General features: G+C 41.8%; 2 protein-coding genes across 8 annotated transcripts in view; one reads left to right on the top strand and one right to left on the bottom strand.

Moving 5' to 3' along the window:
• IMPG1 (interphotoreceptor matrix proteoglycan 1) overlaps window positions 1-5,327 on the top strand; it is a 96,978-nt gene extending 91,651 nt beyond the window's left edge. Inside the window, exons 19-20 of the mRNA XM_038760882.1 lie at window positions 2,348-2,431; window positions 4,471-5,327. Of these exons, the coding sequence (XP_038616810.1) occupies window positions 2,348-2,387 (40 nt within the window). The 3' untranslated portion in view covers window positions 2,388-2,431; window positions 4,471-5,327. The remainder of the gene's footprint in view (window positions 1-2,347; window positions 2,432-4,470) is intronic.
• Window positions 5,328-6,175: 848 nt separating this feature from the next.
• Window positions 6,176-16,889, bottom strand: part of MYO6 (myosin VI) — a 172,731-nt gene continuing 162,017 nt past the window's right edge. For all 7 annotated transcript variants that reach the window (XM_038760724.1, XM_038760726.1, XM_038760728.1 and 4 more), the window contains 2 exons: window positions 12,133-12,351; window positions 6,176-9,807 (listed from right to left, as the gene is read on the bottom strand). In XM_038760724.1, coding sequence (XP_038616652.1) covers window positions 9,608-9,807; window positions 12,133-12,351 — 419 coding nt within the window. In that variant the 3' untranslated portion in view covers window positions 6,176-9,607. The remainder of the gene's footprint in view (window positions 9,808-12,132; window positions 12,352-16,889) is intronic.

Genomic DNA, 16,889 nt, shown 5'->3' with positions numbered 1-16,889 from the left:
ACTCCAATCCCAGAATGTCGGGCAGAGTTTCTACCAACTCTGCTGTGTTGTACTCTCCCAAGCGCTTAGTACATTGCTCTGCACATAGTTAGCACTCAATAAATTGATAATTATCATCATCATCATCATCAATCGTATTTATTGAGCGCTTACTGTGTGCAGAGCATGTGCAGAGTAGTATGTGGATGATGATGATGACAATATTTGATGGAATTACCCTGGAATCACAGCTCCCTCAGGGTTAGGATGATATTCCTTGTGGACAGGAGGGAACATATCTACCAACTTTGTTATATTGCACTCTCCTAAGTGCTTAGTGCAGTGCTCTGCTCACAGAAAGTGCTCCATAAATACCACCGATTGTTTACTGTCTTCATGAGACAATTACTCTACCCTGCTTCAAACCCTTACTGAAGGCCTTCCCTGATTTAAGCCCTCCTTTCCTCTTCTCCGACTCCCTTCTCTGGTGCCAAATCCCACAATGCGAGTCTTCCTATTTAAGAAAAAGGTGGCAATACACTATTCAAGAAATCACCCATCTCAGAAGTCCTGGGTCTTTGTGAGACGCTCTCCTTTGAAGTTTTAGAGACGTCGCAAGGCCTAGTGGATGCAGCACGAACCTGAGAGTTAGAAGGACCTGGGTTCTAATTCCGAATCGGCCGCTTGTCTGCTGTGCGACCTTGGGCAATTCACCTAACTTCTCTGTGCCTCAGTGACCTCAACTGGAAAACGGGGATTAAGACTGTGACGTGGACTGCATCCAACCCGATTAGCTTGTCTCTACCTCAGTGCTCAGTATGGTGCCAGGCACATAGTAAGCGCTTAACAAATACCATAAAAAAAAAATGTGGGGTTGATGATTTGGAATGTGTTGCTGATGGGATTTTGGAGCACGGTATCAAGTGAAAGAACATCACTCCCTTAAAACCAAGAACCATTTTAGTCATTTATGGATCTGAAAATCAGCCCCCGGAAAAAATCAAATAATCTGGAAATAAAATCAGGGAATAACAAAAAAAAAAAAGAAGTATCCACGTGGTTGGAAACCGGACAGAAAATTGCCACAGAAATGCTAGTCACAGGGGAAAATTTCAAGGCCTTTCTTGAAATTCAAAACAATGCAACCAGATTGGCCTCTCAGACTATAAGCTTCTTGTTGACAAGGAAGGTTTTCTAACCATTATGTTGTATTGTACTTTTCCAAGGACTTAGTACAGTGCAACGCGCGCAGTAAGTGCTCAACAAATACCACCAGTTGATTGGATGCTAAGCTAGGTTGGAAAGGGCTGCAGATCCATGTTTCGCCTGGTTTACTTGGCAGAGACAGAATGGTCAAGAAAATCCTAGCCATTCTGCTAAAATCGTAAAATAAAAAATAATCGATAAGAAGATCAGGTTAGAGAAAGGCTTAGGAGGATCTGCTTAAAGAGTCCTTGAGGAATGTGATATTTGATTTATTTGTCTAGATTTCTGTCACGAAATGTGCCCTACCATACTTAACCTTTGTCAATTTTAACTTTCCTTATTTTAGATGTCCTGTTGGTAGAAACAGATCGCACCAAGGATCACCCTGTACAAAAAACATTCCAGAACGAACACCCCCCTTCATTTTTAGAGCCTCTTCCTATGGCTTAATTGTCCTTGCCTTCTCTCTCATCGTCTTAATCATTAAGACGCAAAGGAAGGGCTAAGCAGACCTAATATGGAATAAAGCTTTCCTTATTTTTTCTCTGAATCTTTCCGTTTTGGGGCTGAAGTTCTCATGCCTATAGCTGTAGGTAAATCAAATGTTCTCAGTTGTAGAAGGGCGGTTCACCGTTGCAACCCAGAGCCCACGAGAGGAATTAGCCTGGATTTTGAAAACGAGGAGCCAACCTTCTGTCCCTCCAGGGAGCCTCATGGCTTAAGTACTGGGGTCAACCCTTCGGATATCACCGGTCCTGGAATATTTCCCAAACCTCAAAAAGCAACTTAGCGTGGAGGGAAAACTCTCGGATCCCCATTGCTGCTCCAAACAATAACATTCTCCATGTGCAACATCGATTTTTGGACTCAAATTTCGGTGACTTTTCTTCCAGTTGAAGCCTGAGAACTGAAAAATACTAACTTCTCCAAACCACTGTCTTTTTATTTAAGAATCTGCTTAATTCTGTTTTCATTTTAAAGTAGACTATTAGGTGGAACCCTCTCTAAGAATGCTTGAGTAATTTGTGCATGACAGAAATCTTAGCTGCTTCTTTTGAAATTTTGTTGACTGGTACAAATCCATCAATCAATCAATCGTATTTATTGAGTGCTTACTGTGTGCAGAGCACTGTACAAATGATACCTTTGTTTTGTATTGTAGGTTCCCAGATGATTCTACCAAATCCACTGTGATAAGTTAGTGTCAGAAATTCAGTACTTCCAGCATTAACAAGAAGTCATCAAGGTATGACATTTGGGATTGTATGTGAAGCATTTGTTAGTTTTACTGTGGACTTTGTACTCCCGAATCTCAATTAATTTTTATTTTTGAGGTACTTAATCCAGGCACCAAAATAAGCGCTGGGGTAGATACAAAATAAGCAGGTTGGACACAGGGCCTGTCCCACATGGGGCTCACAGCCTAAGCTAGAGGGAGTAGGATTTATTCTCCATTTTACAGTTGAGGAAACTGAGGCATAGAGAAGTTATTTGCCTAATGTCACAGAGCGGGCAGAGCTGGGATTAGAACCCAGGCCCTCTGACTCCCAGTCAAGTGCTATTTCCACTATGCCATGCTGCTTTCCTACTTAAAAGTTGCCCGCATTTTGTTGTGAATTAGTAGTATTTTCAAGACTTTTTATTTTAATCTTTTCTGGTGCGACAAGGTGCGTTTTCAAGATTTGAACAATGGCTAGCAGCACCCCATTAGGAACAGGTCCAAATGTGATTGAACGAATTCACATGGCAATGCCATTATCTTTCACTATGCATTTTATGTTGCTAACTTGTGATTGCTTTCTTAAGTGAATGGGGTCAGTTATTTCTCGTTTAAATAACAGACTGAATTCAAATGGGTACAGGAGGGCTGATGGTTAAGAAATTCTTCACAGAGTTCAGAGGCTCGGAAAAACGTGATTTCATCTAGGGTAATTTAATTTTTCGGGAAGAAAAAACATGGGTCATTCAACTATCAAAGGTTAGGTCAAAATTTATTGACCTTTCTGGCTACTCTCTCACTACCCAGTCAGGGCTTTCTCCTGCTGTTGGTTGAAACAGGGCAAGTTAAAATAGCCTCTTTTCCTCCTTAACAATAATAATTGTACTTGCTAAGCACTTACTAGATGCCAAGCACTGTTCGGAGTGCTACGGTAGATACAAGTGAATCAGGTTGGACACAGTCCCTGTCCCTTCTGGGGCTCACACTCTTCATCCCCATTTTACAGATGAGGTAACTGAGGCCCAGAGAGGTTAGGTGAAGTTAAAACGCGTGGCAGAGCCGGGTTTAGAACCCAGGTCCTTCTGATTCCCAGGCCCGTGCTCTAGCCACTAAGCCACACTGCTTCTTCTGCAACCTCTCTGGACCCACACTGCCTTCCTGCACTTACCGGAAGAAAATAGAAAAAGGCAGAGTGGTGGCAATTTCCCCAAATCCTCGGGCAGAATTATTCCAAATGTTTGCCCAAATGCCAACCCTGGCTAACTCAGGAAGCAGTGTGGCCTGGTGGAAAGCGCCCGGGCTCTGCCACTTGTCTGCTGTGTGACCTCAGGCATGTCACTTCACTTCTCTGGGCCTCAGTTACCTCATCTGTAAAATGGGGATAAAGACTGTGAGCCCCATGAGGGACACGGACTGTGTCCCAACCGGATTTGCTTGTATCTATTCCAGTGCTTAGAACGGTGCCTGACACAGTTAGAAAATACCATTTGAAAAACCAAACAAAACACCCGGGTTCTAATCCCGGCTCTGCCATTTGCCTGCTGTGTGACTCCGGGTAAGTCACTTACCTTTTCTGTGCCTCAGTTTGCTCTTCTGTTTTTGAAGAACCCATGACGTACAGTGGGGTATGTAATTATATAAAAAAAGTTGCTTAAACTATCTACTAGAGAAGGAGTGTGGCTCAGTGGAAAGAGCACGGGCTTTGGAGTCAGAGGTCATGGATTCAAATCCCGGTTCCGCCGCTTGTCAGCTGTGTGGCTTGGGGCAAGTCACTTCACTTCTCTGGGCCTCAGTTCCCTCATCTGTAAAATGGGGATTAAGACTGTGATCTCCCTGTGCGACAACCTGATCACCTTGTACCCTCCCCAGCACTTAGAACAGTACTTTGCACATAGTAAGCGCTTAATAAATGCCATCATTATTATTATTATTAATCCCCCCACCCCCCACCCCCGTGGGACAACCTGATCACCTTGTAACCTCCCCAGTGCTTAGAACAGTGTTTTGCACATAGTAAGCACTTAATAAATACCATTATTATTATTATTGTTATCTTTTTCTTACAGGTTTTCAGGAAAACAACTGCGGTATTTCAAAAACAGCATGAGTTCCCAGCCATGAATCAGCTGGGCTAAGGATAGGAGAGATGAAGAAGGCCTTGAGGTTTTAGGAAAGTGTTTCCCACTCCACCGTGATAATGAACAAAGTATACAAGTCTTCTTGCTAAGGGTTTCCTGAAATTCAGAGAGCAGTTTGCATTTCATTCTCCATCTTAACCATTCCACTGATGGGCTGAAGGAGCTTGGACTTGCCAGAACAAAACCTTTGTAATTTAGCATAAATATTAAGATGAGATTCTAATTACAGAATTAGAAAATAGGTGTGTTATTCGGTTCATCACTAGGACATCTGCATTTTTACCAACACCATATGTACGCATTGGGAATTAGTTTCTCAATCAAAAATTAATGTTCAAGCAATCCTTTCTACCATTAACATTAGATGTGTTAGCTAAGTTTTGGGATGCTTACTAAAAATAAAAGCCACTGGAACGATCCTGACCTTTATCAAAGACATGCTATTTGTCCTGTTTGTGTTCACCTTAATGCTGTAGTATTTTCCGAAGCATAATCTGATTGCTGTACTTAAATGTCACTATGCAGTACATTTCTTTTTTCCATCAGAAATGAGTGAATGTTTATTTTTTTTTTTGAAGTAGTAGCATTATCAAGAGCCAACAGAATATTTACAGCGTACTAAAGCAGGGGAACAACAGAATAACGAAGTGTCATGTTTCTTACTCTCAAGGAACTTATGCTCTAAAGGGGAGGACAAAATGAAAGAGAAAATTACGGAGAGGCATTCACATAACGTATAATATTTTTGGATGGGTTTAGACCTCAGCTGAGCTCAGTCACTGCTAGAACCAAAAAAAGGCATTGTAAAATCTACATGTAATAAAAGAACTCCTAAGTGTGTGTCACTGTTGTTGTGAGTTTCAATTTAAATCAAGCTAGTCACCGTGTGCTTCACTGAATTAAAAACTCAGTTATTTGTAGGATACCAAAAGTAGACATGCCACAAAAAAGCACCCCCTTACCTCCCGCAGCAATTTCTTCTCCTCTCCAGATATTTTTTCTCTTGACAGTACATTCCCTATAAGCTCTCAAGTATCAACTAGTAATAATAATAAGAAGAAGAAGAATTATGGAATTTGTTAAGCGTTTACTATGTGCCAGGCACTGTACTAAGCACTGAGGTGAATACAAGCAAATCGGGTTGGACAGTCTCTGTCCCACAGAGGGCTCAATCCCCATTTTACAGATGAGTTAACTGAGGCCCAGAGAAGTGAAGTGACTTGCCCAAGGTCCCACAGCTGACAAGTGGTGGAGCCGGGATTAGAACTTTTGAAAGCCCATTTTTTTTATTTTGGCAAACTAAAACTATTAACAGATTTACCAAGAGTTAATCAAGAGTTGCTAGGTAGTCTCATTATTTCCAAGGTACGTGTTAAGAGAAAAAACAAGAAAATCAGTTTGGAGTTCATTTCAAGCCATTCTAAAAATTATCCCATGGTAAAATAATGATTAACTCCAAAGTTACACTTTCAGAACTTGATACATTTTAGTTTTAGAAATGTCTTAAATTTGAAAGGCGGGACAAGAACTCCTTCCTCATCATACCTTCTTTAAGATTAAGGTAGTCCATTTCTCTGTCTTTCCCCCAGGGAACTGGGTTGAAAGTCCACGAATTTTAAATAAGACGACAATAGTCACCATGGAATGAATTTATTATTTGCAGCTTTCAGTACATCAGTAAAATAATTTGGGGGAAAAAATCTGGATACACACTTTGAAGAAATGAGAATACAATTAGCAGCTCTATAAAGAGATTTTCACCCACGAAAAAAGGCAAATTAATAAATGACCCGTTATCATTCTTTGAAGATTTCTGCATAGATTCACATTCTTGAGCCAGAACAGCAGGTTTCAATCCACCAATATCGGTGTAAATTCCTCATATTATTGGACTTGAGATCTTAATAAAAAAACAACATCCAGACACCCAAAAGAACTTCTAATTCAGAGGAGGGAAAATGCTTCTGAAAGATAATGCCTGTGTGGGAATTATACACGGTGTACGCAAACCCTCTAACTAAACAACGTCTGCTCCACTCATCACAGCATTCCTCCCACTTGGACCCACTATGGATTCTCTCGCTGCCGTCCAAAAAAAATAAAATAGATAACTGACGTGGGAGCCCCTACTCCTAGGAATCCTAAAGCACTGAGCTCTTCAAGGGACCAGAAAAGAGATTAGTGTTGGAGAAAAACTGTAGTTATTTCAGCACTGAGATTCCAGATATAACGCAAATATTCCTTCCCTTTTTGGAAGAACCTGCCGGCACATGAGCGGAAGGCAAGAAAGCGTGCCACCGAAGGGCCCTCAACAGGGATGAGACTTTGTAATCTAGTCATTCAAGAAGCTCTATAGAACAAAGTAAATTATCGTTACACTCTTCCTTCGTGCAGCTTCAGTACTCCTAGATGTGCAAATTCTAGACTTTAAAAAAGCTCCGTTCCTTGGTTCCTTGAAATTATTCGGTTTTTTAGACAATTACTGGAAAGAATACTCTGAAAGGAAGAATGTTGTCTTTCCACCAGCCCTTTAGAAGTCAAAATAACAGGAACTGTATATTCATCAGAAGAAAAATCAACTACAGTATAGAGAAAGCAGACAGGATAACTTTGAAATATGTTGCCCTTTCCCTTTTAAATGCAGCTTATTGCTGACAACCCGCTTCCAAACTGATGTGAGTGTGAGGAGAGGAGAGCAAAGCAGGGACTGGATTCAGCCAGGCAAAACCCTTGAAAGACAGACAGTTCAAAAAGACACCTTTCACAGAGACGGTCTCAGTGAAAACAATTAATAAAACATGGGGATAAATCCTTCTAGAGGTGCTTCTTCCCCTTGACTTTGGATGGAAGTGGCTTTGTAAGAGACTCAGCACCTAGCTACAAAAGGCACTTTGCAGAGCACTGTTTTGCTGCTCCTATATCAACGGGAATCAGATCAGTTCTCCTGGTGGCAAAAATGCATTCAAGAGCCGCTATTCAAGCAGATAAATTCTAGGGTTGCTGCTTCATAAAACTGTAAATAATACGACTAAGACTTTAGATTGTTGATATTTAAACCAAAAGCACGGCAAATGATATAATAATGGAGACAGTCTGCTACAATGCCCCTCTGGGAATCAAAATCATTAAAGTTTTTGAAGAGATTGGACCCTCTGATTTCCAGAGTAATATCTAAGCAGAACACCACGAACAAATTCCACAAACATAATGCTAAAAGAGCTCGTCTAAGTCTATTGTACTGATCATTTAAAATCAATTCTTAGGGTCGTCGCATTCTTCCATGACTCTTCCCATTCCATGTAGCTCTATACCCATTTACACGCCATTAAGGAGAGTGGATGTGGTTTTAAAGGAAAGTGTGATAAGAAAAAGAGGGGAATTTCTGAACTCAAGGAGCCAAATGCTTTCAGAATGAGTTCAATCTATGCAGCCAGACATGCTTAAAAGAAAATCATTTAATGACCACCAATAGTTCAGAAATGATCATTTCCTGTTCAACACAGGACAATTATGAATGTAGTGTAATCATAAATAAATCTCTCTCCGCTAGTGTCACAAGATGAGTAATTCTAAGACAGCAGAGAGCCCGAAACCTAATCAGTTGATAAATATTTTACTAAATGTAGAATCCTCTCTAAAATTCATTAGGAGAGAGCTAAAGTTTTCATAGGATCAGAAGTATTATTTTAGTTGTAAAAGACTTGATTCTGCACTACAGCCAAAGACGTTTGAAAATTCATTACATCACAACTCAGGACTACGTCTTTTTGCTTTGCAAAATCCTAGCACTGAAATCATAAATACCAAGTTTTAAACTTTTGATGATCAACATGAAGAGCACACTCTGAAAATGTAAAAAAAGGTCATTTGTCTTAGGTGACGTGAATAATTTTTGTGCTAACAGGACTTTAATTCAAAGTCTAAAAAAAAAAGTTAGTTACCAAACGCCTCAAAGGAGAAGTATTAGGCCAAAAAGACCATAGTACTTGATGAAACAGTTTATTTTATGGAATGCTAATCAAATTACACCATTTAAATTAAAACATTATAGTTAGGGAATTGGAGTAAATATCTCAGATAGGATCTAGATGTGGAAATCATTTTATCACCCGCATCAATGGTGAAAGGAAGGAATAAGTAAAATTCGGTATCAAACATTTCGAATCCACAGGGCTCCCTAAAACAAATTTCCTTTTCTTCTCCTTAATCCTACATGAACTAAAATTAATTATGAACGTTTTTGTTTTGAAAAAAAAACACCCAACAACATAGTATTCAAGTAAATCTGTTGCTTGAGGAAAAATAAAACCAGGATCCTTCATGGAATATCTAGCCAGAGGAAGATAGAACCGAGAACTCTGTGGGCCAGACCTTAATTTGAGTCCTTCCTTTAACCCACTGGTTCATTCGTGGCCTCAAAATGCCCTGAAATTTCTTCAAACCCAAAAGCAGAGAGAGGTGATCCAAGTTTCTACCTTTGGGGTCATTTTCTAAAAACAGCATAAGGACCGAGATATCCCTGCCTGGTGTCTGAAGAGAAGATGTGTGGATTTTTCGGGAAAGAAATGAAAGCCGAGACCACATTCGTGTAAAGATAAGTGCTTCAAATGCTAGGTAGATAGAGGTTCTTAAGTGTAACTTAAGAACTACAGTGCCAAGATTAGTACAGTGCTCTGCCCACTATAAGCACTCAAAAAACACCACTGATTGATCGAAGGATGAAAAAGGTCCAGAACCTGGCAAAGAATGAGTGCTACAATTCTACAGGGCAACTAAAAAAAGGCAGCATCCTTATGAGATGGAATGTGATCCTTTCTAGACAGAAGCTTACCCCAGTCCAAGATTCAGAGTGCACGTATAAAGAAACCATCAGAAGGTACAAATTAACGCCCCCTCCCACCCCCCTGCGATGACTAATAAAATCTGTTTTCTTTATATTAAATATCTCTAGCTTGAAGACTGAATGTATCAATCCTCTCGGGCCTGGGACAAGTCTTCCCCTTCTACCCTGGAAAGGGATTTCTAGATCTAAGGGAGTCCTAGATCTACAGTGAGAGTGCAGGATTTACTTTAAGAGGTTCTGCAGCATGGCAGTCGCATAAGTAGGTCTAGCCTGTTTGCTCTCTATTGCGTTCTGAAGGTACTGGATTCCTCCGCAACGCTCCCAAATCTCTTCGAACTGCCGGGGCAAAATCTCCGCTCCACGCTTTCTGGTGAGACCAGTCTCTTCCAGATTTAGCTCACACATTTCCATGTCATCTTTACCTGGAAGGAATTAGATTCAAAGAGAGTTAATAAGCTCATTTCGTTTGGGGCACCCAATAAACAAACTAGGATTACGTCGTGTATTGGTGTGTGTGTGTGGCCATGTGGGATGTGATCTCTGCCCAAAGTAAGCACTCAATAAGTATCGCTGATTGATTTATGGATCTCCAGTCCCTATCACCAGAAGCCTGCAGACTTGTGGTTTAGTTCATCCTCTAGCATAGATCCAAGTGCATAGATGATGAAGAAGGGAGAGGGAGCTGGGAAACAAAAGACTTTATCAGGAAGGGCCTCCTGGAAGAAACACTCCCATTTCCCCCAAATAATAATTCTTATTATTATGGTACTCATTCAGCACTTACTATGTGCCAAATACTGTTCTAAGCACTGGGGTAGATGCAAGACTTTAGAACCCAGGACGTTTTGACTATCAGGCCCGTGTTCAATCCACTAAGCCATTATTATTATTATTATTATTATTATTATTAATTGTACCCAATGGTAATAAATACCATTAGTACTATTACTAGGTCTCCTCTTGGGAAGTGCCAGCCCAGCACGGAGTTGCGTTCTGCCGTTTTTTTTTCTCGGATGTTTTTGTTTAGGAGATTTGTTTTTCTTCGTCTTTGGGAGGCTGACTGTTTTCCTGGGAAAGCAGCTGCACTTTTGATGATTTGCTTGCATTTGTTTTCTCCGATACCATCTGTGCGGCTGGAACCAGAACGTGAATTGGCGGGGCGAGGCTGAAGGAAAGAGCTGAGACTGGGACTAAACTCGTGCCGCTCTCACTGTCTCATTGCTACCACAGGTGGAGGGCAGCAGCCAGGCTGGGAGAGAGGAGACCTGAGTTCTAATCCCATCTCAGCCACTGGCCTGCTGTGTGACTTTGGGCAGGTCGCTTAACTACGCTGGGTCTCCGTTTCCTCATCTGTAAAATGAGGATAAAGATACCGGTTCTCCCTTCCTCTTAGGTGCTTATGTACATATCCAAATTCTATTTTAGTGTCCATCTCCCCACTCTAGACTGAGTGCTCCACGTGGGTAGGGAATGTGTCTATCCATTCTGTTGTGTTGGACTCTCTCAGTTGAGTAAACGCGCAATAAGTGCCATTTATTCATTAATTAGTAAGCAGAGAGAAGTGCTTGTGTACTTGCTTGCCAGGGAGTACATAAGATAATGTACTTTTTGAATGCTTTCTCTGTGGAGAGCACTGCACTAAAAGCTCAGGAGAGTGCAAGACAGTAAATATCAATCAATTGATCAATGGCATTTACTGAGCGCTTTCTATGTGCAGAACACTATACTAAATGCGTGGGAGAGTACAATATGCAATAGACTCATTCCCTGCCCACAGAGACTTTACAGTCTAGAGCGGAAGACAGATGCTACCCCAAATAATCCATTTATCATTTTATTATAAAAGTAGGCAAGATCCCGTCCTTCAAGGACCTTGAAATCTAACGGGGGAGACGGACTTTAAAATCAGTTCCACGTAAGGGAAACAACCGAGTATACCAAAGAAGTGGCATGGTGTAATAGCTAGAGAAGGTCATGGGTTCTAATCCCTGTTCCACCATTTGTCTGCTGGGTGACCTTGGGCAAGTCACTTGATTTCTCTGGGCCTCAGTTCCCTCGTCTGTAAAACGGGGATTGAGACTGTGAGCCCCACGGGGGACAGGGATTGTGTCCAACCCCGTTTGCTTGTATCTACCACAGCGCTTAGTACAGTACCTAGAATGAATGAATCAATCAATCAATCATATTTATTGAGCGCTTACTATGTGCAGAGCACTGTACTAAGTGCTTGGGAAGTACAAATTGGCAACACATGGAGACAGTCCCTACCCAACAGTGGGCTCACAGTCTAAAAGGGGGAGACAGAGAACAAAACCAAACATACCAACAAAATAAAATAAATAGGATAGAAATGTACAAGTAAAATAAATAGAGTAATAAATATGTGCAACCATGTATACATATATACAGGTGCTGTGGGGAAGGGAAGGAGGTAAGATGGGGGGATGGAGAGGGGGACGAGGGGGAGAGGAAGGAAGGGGCTCAGTCTGGGAAGGCCTCCTGGAGGAGGTGAGCTCTCAGCAGGGCCTTGAAGGGAGGAAGAGAGCTAGCTTGGCGGAGGGGCAGAGGGAGGGCATTAAAGGCCCGGAAGTGCTTAACAAATACCACAATTATGATTGTTACGTGCTGTGGGGGTGCAGAGCGCCCCGTTCGTTACTCTGCCCCAAAGAGGCACCCAACAGATACTCTCTGTTAGCCGACGAACACATTTAAAGGGCTTCAGTTCGGGGGCGGATAACCGATCGTACCGGCTACGAGGAGGATAGGCTGCTTGTCGGGATGGAGTTCCATCTGCCGGGCGATCCACGGACCATCGAAATGTGCGTACCACCAGCCTTTCTTCTTGTTCTGGGGGTCCTTGTACTGGTCGGCGGGGCGGATGAACGGGATCCGGAAGTAGCGCTGCTGTCGGTTCACTTCGATCTCTTGTTGTCTGGCAGGGTGGTGAGCTGAGCTCTGGCGAGCCGCTATGCCAAACCAAGCAAAAGTTACTATCGGCGGAAGTTACCAGAGCCCGGGAAGCAAACGAAAAGAGCCTTCCAAGTAAATGCCAACCGGAATTCATGGGAAGAAGAAGCTGAATCTTCAACAAAGTCGGGAAAATTGCTCTTATTCTTAGCGTTAGAGCTGGGTTTTCATTCGCCACATAAATGGAGCATAATATACACCATGTACCCATCGGTTAGGGGCCGTGATATAAATTTTTTAATGTGGCAGGCTGTTTGGTACAATTGACGGACACTGTCATTTATTTTTAGTAGTTTCAGTTTGTATTAAAAGAAGCTAACAAAAGACGTTCTTTTTTTAATGGCATTTATTAAGCTCTTCCTATGTGCACAGCACTGTTCTAAGCGCTGGGGAGGTTACAAGGTGATCAGGTTGCCCCATGGGGGGTTTACAGTCTTAATCCCCATTTTACAGACGAGGGAACTGAGGCACAGAGAAGTTAAGTGACTTGACGAAAGTCAAACAGCTGACAATTGGCAGAGACGGGGTTTGAACCCATGACCTCTGACTCCAAAGCCCATGCTCTTTCCACTGAGCCACGCTGCTTCCTTTCCTCCAGAGAGTTCACGGGGGATTGCTAACCTCGGACTAGATATTATTCATTCATTCATCCATTCAATCGTATTTATTGAGCGCTTACTGCGTGCAGAGCACTGTACTAAGCACTTGGGAAGTACAAGTCGGCAACATAGAGAGATGGTCCCTACCCAACAACGGGCTCACAGTCTAGAATACTGTAGGACAGAGAAAGTCTTCCTCTAAAAGGTTGATAATTTCATTAATTGTGAAACCAGAGGACCTGGATTCTAATCCTGACTCTGCCAATTGCTTCTTGTGACCTTGGGCAAATCACTTAACTTCTCTGTACCTCAGTTTCCTCAATTGTGAAATGGAGATTAACTACCTAGTCTATCTCCTTCTTAGACTGTGAACTCCATGTGGGACAGGGACTGTGTCCAACCTGCTAAACTTATACTTGCCTCAGAACTCACAACAGGGTTTGATACATAGTAAGCGCTTGACAAATTCCCCCTCCCCCCCAAAAAAAAATAATTGGAAGGATTCAGGCCTGCCTTCGGCCTAATTTTCGTGTTGGGTATAATTAGAGAGCATATTGAATATTGTTCTTTCATCAGACGTGCCAGATACGTTAGGATAAAAACATGCCAGCATATTTACAGAAAAAGTTTTCAACCAAAAAACAGGCCTGGAAGCTAATTTCAATCAAAATAACTTCTTCTTAGAGAAAGAAGAAGAAGAAACTGCCTATCAAAAGACCAATGCAATTCATTTGTCTGCATAAGAAACCAAGACAAAATTCAGCTCTCCTTAGCATTGCTATAAAATATACGATGCGATCGATTAGCCCACCTCCAGTTTGGTAAATGAATTAGCGAGAAAGTGTCCCCAACATATTTCATAGTGTTTTACAACTGCCTTCCTCAAGAAAACCTCCTCCAACTAAAGGAACTGGAGCTGGGTGCTAATCCTGGCTCCACATTTTGCCTGCCGTGTGAACTTGAGCAAGTCACTTAAATGCTCTTTGCCACAGTTTCCCCATCTGAATATACATTTTCTCCCTCCCCTTTAAACTGTTTGCCCCACATGGGACAGGAATTATGGTCCAACTGGTTAGATTTCACTCTCCCACGTGCTTAGTTCAGTGCTCTCTACACAGTAAGTGCTCAATAAATACCACTGATTGACTATCTACCCCAGCACTTAGTGCAGTGTTTTGCAGATAGAAGCACTTAACAATTGCTTTGATGATGATGATTATTATTACTTGGAGCGAAACCCCTGAAGGAAGCTATAATAGCTTCAGGGCAGAGATGTGTCCTTTTTACATTCAAGGTGCAATTTCCTCCTTTCTGGCAGCATGGATCAGATATTTCCCATGGGCGTGTAGTTAAATACTTAGTAATACGCTTTGGCTTGTCACTTTCGGTTCTCAAAATCTGCAACCTAAAGGGCGAGACAAAGCCATTTAGTTCAGCTATACTTGAAACGTCTACTGACTGAAAATAGACTTCAATTTTTTTAATTATGAAAAGAGAAGTCGGAATTGGCAGTATAGGTTTTATTTAGATTCCTTGGAATACTGAAAGGAAAATCGTTTTCTTGTTCACTTTCTTAGAGGAAGAACAAGAAACTGACCATAGAAAGACCAATGCAATTCATTTTTCTGCAAAATAAACCAAGGCAAAATCAGCTCTCCTTAGCATTGCTATGAAATATATGATGTGCTCTATTAGCCCAACTCCAGTTTGGTAAATGAATTAGAAAAGCCCCAGCATCTTTAATACTTAGGTCCTTAAAAGGGGGAATTGTCTTTATATAAAAATCTCCCAACTGCTTCCAGCCTTGTGCACAGATTACTAACTGACACCTTTCAAGTCTTGTGTGACATCATCCCATACCGTGGATCATCTCAAAAGTGAAGTTCTTAAAACCCCTCACTTCACCTGGAGATAGTCCACAGGAAATCAATTTTGAAGGTTTCGGGGAATGAGCAGAGACCTTTCATGATGCTTCTGGTCGCTCATTAATTGACTCATTGTGTGTCCCTTAAAAATGCAGAATGAAGGGCTTGGCAACCACTTGCTATTTACACAACCTTGCATCTACAGTAAAAAGTTTGTAGTCCACACTTTACCAAAGGAAAAGTCATTGGACCTCTTGGGGAGGAGTTTACAGTCTTTGTGGGGAGGGTTTAGGTCTGCAGACTCTGCTGTATTGGATTCTCTCAAGCGCTTAGTACAGTGTTCTACACACAGTAAGCGCTCCATAAATATGACTGATTCATTTTATGATTCTTGAATCCTCCATAAGACATTTTCATAAATTCCCTGATCATCTAAGACCAACTTCAGGTCTTCTCCTGCAAGGAACCCCACCTCCCTACTGATGTCAGTTTGGGAGGGTTTCATTTACAAAAAAGATTTGCCCTGATTGGATTGCAACCAGCAGATTGTTCTTCCCTAAGCAAGAACCGCAGCCACATCATCTACTAATCAGCAAGGATCCAATGATTAGACCAGGTTTTTCTCTCCCAAATTTCCTCCAAAACCTTAGTAGGGGTCTCAAACCTTCTGATTTTATCAAGTTCCCCACTGGTCACTGGTGATCATCAGTTAACCAGAAACTAATTAGCAAGCTGGTAACAAAGCTTTCACCATAAGAGATGAATAGAAGGGAAGTGAAAGAACAGTGCCTTTATTAGTGTTTTGTTTCTTCTAATTTGAGAGCTGGAATTTTTACAGAAAACAATTTTCATCTGGAAATCTACAAACGCAGATGTCAACAGCCTAATAATCTCCTTAAACTCCATTTCTTTCTCACTCAATCGAACGTTTTCATAGAAGGTATGAGCCACTGTTTCTGCTAAGGCTGATGTCAGACCTTGCCTGCAATGCTTGAACCAAAAACCGTTGTGGGCATGGAACGTGTCTTCTGAATCTGATGTATTGTACACTCCCCAGCGCTTGGTACAGTGCTCGGCCTATAGAAAGCACTCAATAAATGGCACTGATTGACTAAAGTATGTGCCACTGCTGTACTACTCTGTGCCACACAGCATGATCTAGTGGCTTCAGCACTGGCCTGAGAGTCAGAAGGACCTGGGTTCTAATCCCAGCCCTGCCACTTGTCTGCTGTGTGACTTTGGGCAAGTCACTTCACTTCTCTGTGCCTCAGTTACCTCATCTGAAAAATGGGGGTTAAGGCTAGGAGCCCCATATAGGATGGGGACTGGGTCCAACCTGATTATGTTGTATCTACCCCAGCGCGTAGAACTGTGCTTGACACATAGTAAGCACTTAAAATACTATAATTATGATTATTATTATCATCTGTGAGGCTAATTTCTCTCTGTCAGGCTGATCTATCTGCGCAGGGGTCTCCCAATAAACCACTGCTAGTTTGCATCGTCTCGGACATGGTTTTACCGTGTCTTTTAAATTATTTCTTTTTGCTCTCTTGGCTTCGTTTGCCCTCTTTCAGTTTGCCACCCCAGAGCTGCTTGGATAGCCTGCTGTCTTCCACTTCCCTTGGATACCCCGAGATAGAGGATATGGAGTGGATGGGAAAACGAGAAGGAGAAGAAGCAGGACACATAGGAAGACTGAGGAACGCCTAAAGAAAAGAGGATGACTTTTTAATAAGTCTCAGCTGCGTGTCTTAAATGTCCCAAACAAAATCCGAAGAATAGATGTAGCAGAAAAACCTTTTCCACCTCCACAGTAATCAGTGGGTTTATTTCTAACCATATGCACATGAAGTCCAAGAAGCCCAGCTGGATTCCAAGCCATCACCAGGAAAAGGCCTAAAATTAGCCTCTATTGTTAGTTTTTATTACAAAAGGACGGCTGCTATCATAACAATTACAGAGTTGTGCTACAATACGGAAAATAGTGTACATCCAGAGTTAAGAATGCTAATATTTGGGGGGGAAAACGCTACCATTGAACTAATTAGTCATTCTAATTAAATTTTCCTC

The sequence above is a fragment of the Tachyglossus aculeatus genome, chromosome 19, assembly GCF_015852505.1.
Source record: "Tachyglossus aculeatus isolate mTacAcu1 chromosome 19, mTacAcu1.pri, whole genome shotgun sequence".
Classification (NCBI taxonomy): domain Eukaryota; kingdom Metazoa; phylum Chordata; class Mammalia; order Monotremata; family Tachyglossidae; genus Tachyglossus; species Tachyglossus aculeatus.
Note: the sequence above shows the minus strand (reverse complement) of the source record. Positions and strands in the feature narration are given on the sequence as shown.